At 49.4% G+C, this 10,286-nt stretch overlaps 1 protein-coding gene across 1 annotated transcript; it reads right to left on the bottom strand.

Moving 5' to 3' along the window:
* Positions 1-1,369: 1,369 nt before the first annotated feature.
* LOC135400508 (uncharacterized) lies at positions 1,370-10,031 on the bottom strand. The gene is made up of 5 exons (XM_064632340.1): positions 10,018-10,031; positions 9,507-9,715; positions 9,339-9,438; positions 5,537-6,513; positions 1,370-1,954 (listed from the first exon to the last, which is right to left on the bottom strand). Exons 1-5 carry the CDS (start codon positions 10,029-10,031, stop codon positions 1,395-1,397), a joined length of 1,860 nt encoding a protein of 619 aa, XP_064488410.1. The 3' UTR covers positions 1,370-1,394.
* Positions 10,032-10,286: the final 255 nt, after the last annotated feature.

Below are 10,286 nucleotides of genomic sequence, written 5' to 3'. Positions count from 1 at the left end.
TCTTTGTTAGCTGTTTGGTCCTAGTGGTCTCGGGCATATTGCGAGCTTTTATGATTCTCCCTCTCTCTACTTTATCCACTTTGAAACGCCGTGTCCATTGTGGGAAATTTATGTGCTTTAAAACTGTCCGTTGTGGGAAATACGAGCAACAAATACTGATAAATCGTCACCCTATGCCGCGAGACAATTTAGTACGAATAACGTCCATCCAACGTCAGGTCTACTGCTCTATAGCTGTGGGGCCCATGGTCGGCCCATCAATAAAAATAGATTGCTGGCTATAGGGTGAAGCCAGGGAGACTCCGAGCTGCAACCAATCTCGATTTCATGCTGGCCCTACCTTGGCCCTGTGTCGTTTAGGTCTGGCATGTACGTTTGGCAAAACCTCCAGCATATTAAGTTGGGCCGCGTTAGGCCAATGTCAATCCCCGACCTTGGCCCGGTCACTTTTACGTAGGTCGGGTGGACAACTTTTAAGGCTGAGACACATGTACAACGAAATGTGCGACCCGTCGTGCGACGCGTCGCAGCGCAAAGCAACCTGGGAGTGGGACTGATTCTGGAGAAATAGGTCGTCGCAGCAGCGCTCTGCGACAAGTCGCAGCGCGAGAAAACTGCTCAGATATCTCCGCTCCCGTCGGCGGGTCGTCGTGCGGATGTAGTGACGTCATGAGCGAAGCAGCCAATGATGCTGCCTCTCTGGTAGATGCGATGGATCCGAGAAAAAATGGCGGACAGTGTGTGTTCTGAATGCAAACAGTGGCTGATTTCGTCGTGTTGCGCCTTGAAAGACACGTGAAATAAGGAATGAATTGTTCTCGTTTACTGTGAGCACATTTCGTTATGTTAAATAAAGTGTAAGCGAGTGTATCTCTGGCCGCGCTGTTCTAGCACCACCAGCAACACGGCGGTTCAGAGCGACATGTCGTAAGGATGTCGCCGCCCATGTATCTGCTGATGCAGCACGCGACAACTCGTGACACGAAACTGTGCGACTCGTCGCACGACGGGTCGTGCATTTTGTCGTACATGTGTTTCGCCCTTTAGTCTGACACCGTACATTGCATGGGCCGACTTTGCGCCGACGTTGTCCCTTCCCGTTGTTTTTCCCTTGGGGCGCCTCTCAACCATGTTCCCTTTGACTGGCCGTTACTTGCCGCTATACTAGGATTTAAAGTAAGCGCGCTCAATATATTACACACATGCTTAGCTCTTGAAAGCCAGATACAACTTTATTTCGACGATTGTGTTCTGTGGCCCTACTCTACCGCAGTTCGCAAGCACACTAGAGCTTGGGGCGCACTAGAGCTTGGGGCACTAGAGCGAGCACTTGGAGCTAGAGCACTACACCTCGTCCTCTCGAGTGAAAGATTGACAGCGAGACAAAGCATGACCTAAGGCTCGCCAAATTTGGACGTTTCCTCCGCTTTGTTTTCATCTTCATTTTGAACTGTCTTCTGTGACATGTAAGACAAGCGGACACAGCGCGATGCACTGGACAGGTATCCTAAGAGCGTGGGGAAGTCTGGCCATTGCTCGTCGCTGCGTAGCCGCATTGACTTTGTGCTTAGGTAGTCACGTCGACTGTCCACACTACGAAGTCGATCTACCACGGGTGTACTATACATAAATGCGTCCGTCAGGTCCAGCTGTAGTGTCTCCATGACCCGACTCCGCACCTCGGAGTAGCGATCGCTGGCTATCCTGGCATTTGGCATGGACAAGAGCCCACGCGGTCGTTCACGGGTGGCTAACGCCAGAGCAGTGTCAACCGTGGGCTGCGCCGCGGAGTCCTCGGTCGTAGTGCAGGGGACCTTGGAGCCGATGACGCACAGAGCAGCAAGGGACTCGTTCATGTGTGTCATCTCCCCGTCAGTCGAAAGTTCCTGTACTTTTCCTGTCACTTCGGCATGTCTGTCAGAGTGTTGCCGCAGACGCGTTGCCATTGGTGAACCTTGTCATTCAATAAAATGGTACGCATCAGACTCGTCTGCCTTTTGGCACAGCCAGCATAGTTGAAAAACGCAGAAAAGCAGGAATATTCCCATTATAACGCGAACTGTTCGGTTTGTTGTTGTTGTTGTCCAAAGAGGTTGTAGTGCGGATACGGGACAAGAACATAATCACAAAGCACTCCTTGTCTCTGTACTGCCCCCTGTCCTCGTCACGTACACTCTTAAAAATGAACTTCACCGCATAGCACGCTCCTAGCCAACCATCATCTCGGATGATATCGTTATCTTCCTTGATTTGCTGAAAACCGGAGGCGTACGCCTTTTTTGTGACAATTATGAACAGCATAAGTGTCACAAAAAAGGCGTACGCCTCCCGTTTTCAGCAAATCAGGGCAGATAACGATATCATTCGAGATAATGGTTGGCTAGGAGCGTGCTATGCGGTGAAGTTCATTTTTAAGAGTGTATCTGCAGTTCTTTGAACAAAAACATTCCGCGTCTGCCATGGTAACACTGCTCCTGTTTGCAACTCATCCTACGTTACAATGAAAAGCACAATAAAATACACTCGACATTAATTTTCCAAAATAGCTGTCACAGTTGGAATTGAAACGGAAGCTAAGAAAACGTTGTCACGTGTTTTCTTGAGTGCTTTGTAGTTTAATTTTATAGCCAGCGCTTTCGCTGTCGTGACGTCAGTGAGTTTTGTTTCGGCGGCCAATCCAGCCACGGAATGGTGACGATACTTGCTGATTACTAGAGATGAGTGCGGGTATGAAAATTCGTACCCTTACTATTGTGTCTATAAGACTCCGCCAATCACGAACGTGCTGCGGCAGCCGTAGCTACGAGAACCAGACTTAAAGGGACTATGAAACGATTTTTTTCTTCGTTTCGTTCGAAAGAAGACATTTTTCTGAGTCTATAACCGAAATTTTACTTTCGTCGCGCGAGCGGATTTCTCGGGAGCGAATTTAAACGGAGCGGCGAAGGGAGGACAACTGGCGCCGCGCCGTGACGAGCTGCCGAGCGGAGACGCAGCGAGTAACTTGACGCGACCACGGCCGGCTCAGCAACACGTCATCGTGACGTGTTGCCGAGCCGAGGAATCCCGCCAGGAGCATGCGCCGTAGGATCCCGCGTATGCGTTCATCGGGAGTGGAAATCTCCATGACAGCAACTTTCGCGCGATCGGCAGTGTCGGCAGACACAGCGCGAGCTCGCGGCATTACTTGCCATTGTGCAACACCGGTGACGTAACGGGGAACCGAAGTGCGGTCCGGACAGTTACACCATCGGCAGGGAAATATGCGCGGGAGAGGAGGAACGCGGAAGAGACATTTCCAGCGCGCGCTCCTCGCAGAGTGGAGCGATTTCGTCCGGAAAAATTTGTGGTATATTAGTTTCTCTGCGGGAAGAATAGTTTCCATCGAAAAAAAGTATGGGGGTTCGGGAAATTTCATAGTCCCTTTAATATATGAGGACCCTATACAGAACGGACTTGGCTCGCCGTCAATGGTATTCTCCTATCCTCGAGCGTGACTGCCCCGGCGCAGCCATCCGTCGGTCATAACAGTGTTACGTGGACGAATTTCTCCCCCCCAATTACAGCGGAGCTGCTCCGTTTGTTACTAACCCTGTGCAGTCACGTGGAATAAACTGCGCAAAGAGCCTATGAAGGGAATGATGTCCGGAACGAGTGAACAAGCCCGCTTCCGCATGCCGCTATAGGGCGTCGCATCAGGGCGAAAATACACCGCTCGCGTGTTCCGTAAACGTTTGTCGGGACTTGTACGTACTGGCCTTTTGGGTGCGTGCAGAATTGAGTAGTGCTATCGGTATCACAAGGTAAACGTTGTCATATCAAACGTGCATCATATTTTATCTGAGGGACAGTCTGCGGCACTGCCAACCCTTTGCGAGCAAAATCAATAAATCGTAACGAATGTAGGCATGTATTCCCGAAGACAACAGTAGTCCAATGATGAATGCACGCAGTTAACCGTTATCTTCATGCTGCTCTGCGAACTAACGGGAACCGGAAATGGCAAAAACGAAACCACCCGCCATTCCATGCTCTGGTCTGTCGAGTTTCATGATAATAAAGTGACGAACTAACGAACGAACGACAGCACACAAGCGAGTGATGTGGTGGGAAAATAGTCGCTGCTTATTTGTTTGTTTAACAAATAAATATGAGATACGCACATAGTACGCCGAATTTCAATAGTAAGTGATGAATTTAGAAAACAAGCACGTCAAGTTTAGCGGAATGAAGCAGCCAACGGAAGGCAACGCCTTCCGTGACCAACGGATGGCAGTTCCCTTGTGGTAACGTTTCGAGCGAGTCCGATCCCCCGTACGAAAAGGTGCCGCATGTGCAGCCACTTGTAGGCACAGAATCATATGCCGTAGTGAGGGCGGAAAAAAAGGGGGGGGGGGTTCATTAGAGAGAGTTTTAGCTGACCGTTACAGAGCTCCCGCTCCGCTCAGCCGGCGAGCGAGCACACAACTGCGCATGCGCGCGACATTTGGCCGTTAACGGGTGAGCGGAGCGGGGCTTCCTCTCCGCTGCCGCGCTCTCTGAGCAGAGCGAGACGGTCCGCACTACCGGGTATCAGGATGGTTCCCACCAGTGATGAGCACCTGCTGCTGCCCTCGTCGTCTTTTGCTGCTGCTGAGGGCGATGCGTCTCAGCAGCGGCTCCGGAAGCGTTTTCGGATCGACGAGGATCTCGGCTATGCGAAAGCCGACCGGCCTTTTTTAATATTCAGTTTATTATGAAAGCACCAGTCTTGGAATTATTTTCAAATATAATGAAAACTGTAATAATAAACAGCGCCTTGCTCTTACTGGAAAAAGCTTAGGCAATCACTCGCATTTGTTCTACTACTTCCCGTGCACAAAGACAGAGTGCGCCGTTAGCGGTGCGAAACGGAAAACATGATGACCGCCCTGCTAAAACCAATTTTCTTACCCCTGCTCCCCTCGCGCTGAGCGGATCATCGTAAGCGGGAGCGGAACGTCAACACAGTCAGCTAAAACTCTCTATTATCTTAGGCGTTGGCTCAGTCATCTCGACGTTCAACGAGGTGAAGCAGCATGCGCAAATCGAGATCGGGTGTGAACGCGTGCCGCTCGTTCTCGTAGCAGAACTACGACGTTCCACTGGATAAAATTTGCATATGGTTTGTCCAATACAACTCCAATGTCAAAATCAACTGACGGCTCGTACTCCACATTGTACACACGTACACATCGTATAAGCACATGTTTCAAGTAGTTTGCGTCATAGGTGAACCGCTGTAGCGAACGATACAGCTGAAAATCTATTTTGCTTTTATTTTGTTTTGTTTACGGTTGTGCCCTAAACGCACAGCTCGTCGTTCTTTTTTTACAGAAAGGACGAATTCTTTTGAAACAGTCGCGGCAATGGACAGTCTCCCATAGTAACATTTACGTTTAAACATATAGTACTGTCTTATAGGGGCGATGATTCTTAAATGTATAGTCCTACGTTCAGTGCACGTGCAAGAGAAATCGGTTATCAGAAGGAACAACGTGTTCTTTGCGTATTATACCTTCGCATGTGTCCCCCTGTGGCTTGGACGACTTCACTTTGACCATCACGGTCGACGTTGCGCTATCAGCGAAAGCCGTCTCCCCGACTTCAGCTGCGGTCTCATCTTCGACCGAAGCCTCCGGGCTGGCACCGTGGGCGACTAACTGCTGGCAACCCTGTAAGTTTGGGCATTCGGATGCTGTCGAGTGCTTGCTTACGGTAACATCACCCGTAGACGTCACTGCCGTAGCACGCGTGTGGCCCGTGGCGTAGCGTAGTGCAGTTTCGACAGAGGGCTGAGCGCTGTTCCCTTTCGTAAAAGCGCTACGTTTTGTGCGGACGGAATCTGATGGCCACCCAAGCTTATTCACGCGGTGATTCTTCTGCGTCTCGGGGGAAGAACGGGAGGAAGAAGACTGACAACCTATGTCTGTTGGTCCAGAAGCTTCAGGGTACTCATTATCCCACTCGGAGAAAGCACGGGTGCCCGGGTCCACAGCATTGTCTCTCCCAAGTACGTCGCGTCTTTTTGACTGGGCCCCCGTATGAACCCAGGTGGCGAATCGGGAAGACCGCCGCTCGTGCAACAGTTCCTCGCGTAGAAGTCTGCAGCAGCTATCCGCCGTCATGAACCCTCGGTTTCCTAGGACAACGCTGTCTTCGGAGCTCGCGTTGAGGCGCTGGCCCGAAGGCTCTTCGCCTTGTGCATCTGGTGGATACCGGCTGAACTGGTAGCAGGAAACGAAGTTGCGTTCGTACATGTACGGAGGCACCTCCGATTTGCAGGCCGTGACCAGGTGATCGGACGCAACGCTGTTCGTCTGTAACGTGGTCTTCTGTCTGTCTTCGAGCCTCCATAGGCGCGTGTGCTGCGGGGACGTGTTTCGCGGAGACGCGGACATTCGGAAGCGAATCCTTTGGTGAGATCGGCCTTCGCTGTCTTTGCGGGATCGCAGGAGGCACGACCTTGACGACGAGGATGTGGCACCTTCACCGCTACAAGAAAAACGAATGTATAGGACTCACTGTTACACAGGAGATCGCCTACACCTACACTCTTAAAAATGAACTTCACCACATAGCACGCTCCTACACTCTTAAAAATGAACTTCACCACATAGCACGCTCCTACACTCTTAAAAATGAACTTCACCGCATAGCACGCTCCAAGCCAACGATAATCTCGAATGATATCGTTTCTGCCCTGAATTGTTGAAAACGGGAGGTGTACGCCTTTTTTTGTGACAATTATGAACAGCATAAGTGTCACAAAAAAGGCGTGCGCCTCTCGTTTTCAACAAATCAAGGCAGATAACGATATCATTCAAGATGATGGTTCGCTTGGAGCGTGCTATGCGGTGAAATTCATTTCTAAGAGTGTAGCCAACCATCACCTCGAATGACAACGTTCTCGCCCTAGATTTGTTGAAAACGCGAGGAGGAGCCTATTTTGTGCCGTGCATAATGGCACACAAAATAGGCTCCTCCTCCCGTTTTCAACAAATCAGGGGTGAGAACGTTGCCATTCGGGATGATGGTTGGCTATAGGAGCGTGCTATGTGGTGAAGTTCATTTTTAAGAGTGTACATACCCGCGCAGGCTTGGTACTTGTGGAAAGAAATTCAGCGTCGCTATACGGATTGGGCAATATGAAGGGTATGCCCGCACTGCGCCCGCGGGTAGTGCGGTGTATACACGCCGCAGGTACAGCTCCGGTCAACCTTAATAATAACACTGAAAAAAAAAAAAATGTGGTCTCGTTCCCGAGCGCGATTACAGCAACCCCTGGAGCCATGAGGAAGACTTAAAGTAGTAAGTCATTTTTAACACCCAGTTTTCTTCCTATAAAACTGTGAAGTTTGCCAGTAAGATGCACCATGCGAAGTAATTTACACCACAGAGTCTTAATTATCGCAGAAATTGAATTCAAAATACGCCGCAAAAAGCGACCGTGCGCAACGGTGGTGAAGAGCAGTACCAGCCTGTGTGATCCTCCTGGAACCTCGCGCTGACGCTATAAGGAGAACGCTCGCTGATTGGCCTAGGGAAATGTTGTCTGCTACTCCGCTGTCGTCTGCTACTCGGCTGTTCGGGGTTCTGATAAAGCCTTTCTCCTTTCTCCGGCAAATGGACAATGCGCTGACCCCCACTGACCAGCAAACCAGAACGAGTCTCCTTATGCCGTCATCGGTGACGACCATCATACCTCCTCATCCTCGTTATAGCTGGAGTGGCGAGTTAAGGGTGAACGCGCCGAGCTATGTTTATGTGAGTTTTTTTTTTCTGGGAAACAAATTGCACACATCAAAACCTTTCGCGCTATTCGGTATAATGACACACACACTTTCATCAGATGTCTTAATCTGAATTTTTTTTGGATGGCTCTCTGTACTCCTTTAATTGACAAAAAAAAAAGATCTGTTAGTTTAACGCAAGGATTTTGTTCACTTAACATTCTCCCAGTGCTTCACAAGGGTAGCAGTTGTCGCGCTTGGAAATGAGACCGAATTTTTTTCCCAGTGTTATTATTATGGTTGACCGGAGCTGTACAAGTACGAATTTACTTACCACGACCTTTACGTATTAGTTTAAAATAAGATTACCCGCATTCTCTTTATAGCCCTGATATGTACGAGAGCAGTGAAGCTTCAGCAGAGGTTTTGTGTATATAAGTTCCCAGCGCCTATACAATGCATGAAGTTAGCAACTAGAGCACAGAATGTACATTAAAGCGCAGAATACACAGGCATATAAGGAGTGCACGAAATGAATACCTTACTAAGGTCGAGCAATTTAACACATATGAAGCTGATAAAAAAAGAAAAAAAGGAAGTCTTGTTAGTGAACAAAGCCTGTTTGCACAAAAGTGAAATCTCAGGCTCACTCTGAATAGTTTTGGCAGTGGCTTTGCTCATGCATGGCCCATTCTTATTCGCTCGCTGCGAGTGCAGGAAGCACTTCCAAAACTATCCAAAATGAGTTTCGTGCTGTTATGCAAACAGGTTCAGGTCACCACACCTAGGGAAAACTATACTAGACCGTGGAGTTCGAAGGTGGACTACAGTTGAGTCTGCACACAGGTCACTGTAGGGTACTGTCACGCAGGGCCTACGAGTGAGGGGGGGGGGGGAGAGCCGGAGCGTGCGCCCAGGGGCCCGTACGACCACACTCTTAGAAATGAACTTCACCGCATAGCACGCTTCTAGGCAACCATAATCTCGAATGATATCGTTACCTGCCCTGGTTTGTTAAAAACGGGAGGCGAGCTGAGTTTGAGACCGTGCTTGTGTATGTCTGTTTTCGTCCCTACCTCGTCTCGGGTTTTCAAGTCATGGGAGGCGTACGCCTTTTTTGTGACAATTATGAACAGCATAAGTGTCCCAAGCAGCAAAATGTACTGAAAGTCGAGTGCAATAGGGGTGGCCGGGTAGGTGGAAGTCCTTGAACAGACTCGTGAAACTAAAGAACATTGATAAGACACATACCGTCCACCCCTATTGCACTCGACTTTCAGTACATTGTGCTGCTTGGGGTCACAGAAAAGGCGTACGCCTCCCGTTTTCAACAAATCAGGGCAGATAACGATATCATTCGAGATGATGGTTGGCTAGAAGCGTGCTATGCGGTCAAGTTCATTTTTAAGAGTGCAATGTCCTGTCATCATATAAACAGGAAAATTCAAGAAATTATACTATGGAGACGCGAGGAAGGGGCCCGGGCATGACCCATCCCCGGAGCCCGTAACTTCTCTCGTCGGCCCTGCCGCCACGGAGTACACCACAAAATGCACATTCGTCGTATTGTCCGCAATATAAACGTACCTGCCCACTCCAACGTGCCACAAGATAAGGCCACCAACAATGAAGGAAAGGATCATGAAACATGACGAGTATATCATCAGCTGCCTGGCAATGCCGTTTTCTGTAACAGGTAAAGGACACACCGCTGACACCACGCTCTGATGCAGTGAGGCGCGTTGTGGTACGCACTTGCTGTGCAGACGTCTTTAAGGCTGAGGACGTAAGGAGGCAAGCAACGGCAAAAGCCCTGGTCGCATTGCAGAAACTCGTTGGTCGACTGACACTCGGAGCTTACCGAGCACGCGTCATTCAACTTTTTGCCTTTGGGAGAAGTACATCGTATTAGCCGGACTTTTAGTTCGTGAGCAATTGTTGACCTTCCTCCTCCATTGTCCACACTATAAACATTTCAAGACAACCCCTTGCAGAAGGGCACTTTGCCTCTTTTTTTGACTGATTGTTTGACAGACTGGGCATGACAGATCATGACTCGATAAACTCAGCATGACTGTAGGCGTCATGCTTATGGCGCATGAGTGTGGACCATGCTTTTGACGTTGTACATTTGACCTTCAGCGAGGAACATGCTAAAGAACGAAACACATGAGGCCTTCGAGCCACATAACTAAGCGAGCTGGCGTGCAGTCGCTTTCCGAGTTCCACGCGTGGCTCATGGCAGTTATGCTGTGGTTGCACATACAGCAGCCCGTTCATGGTAATGTAATAACTTGATTTTTTCAGAACCTATAAGGACCCTGGCTCTGACCGCGCTTGCCAAGGCGAAAAGATTTTGAGGTCACACTCGCGGCCTAAATCTCGCTGGTTCGATCGGATTAGTCCATAGTAAAAACGCATTCTACGTTCTTAAAAGTGAATTTCACCGCATAGCCCCTTCCTAGCCAACCATCACCTCCAATGATATCGTTTTCTGCCCCGATTTGTTGAAAATGGGAGGTGCCGAAGAAGATC

Source organism: Ornithodoros turicata, chromosome 7 (genome assembly GCF_037126465.1).
Source record: "Ornithodoros turicata isolate Travis chromosome 7, ASM3712646v1, whole genome shotgun sequence".
NCBI classification, from domain to species: Eukaryota; Metazoa; Arthropoda; class Arachnida; order Ixodida; family Argasidae; genus Ornithodoros; species Ornithodoros turicata.
This window is presented reverse-complemented; position numbering and strand designations above follow the sequence as displayed.

Bases quoted from the DNA above. Each gene is read 5' to 3' on its own strand.
- LOC135400508 (XM_064632340.1), bottom strand. The intron at 9,439-9,506 runs GTGCGTACCACA...TACCTGTTACAG, and splicing joins TAAAGACGTCTGCACAGCAA to AAAACGGCATTGCCAGGCAG. The intron at 6,514-9,338 runs GTACGTTTATAT...TTTTTCTTGTAG, and splicing joins TGGCACGTTGGAGTGGGCAG to CGGTGAAGGTGCCACATCCT.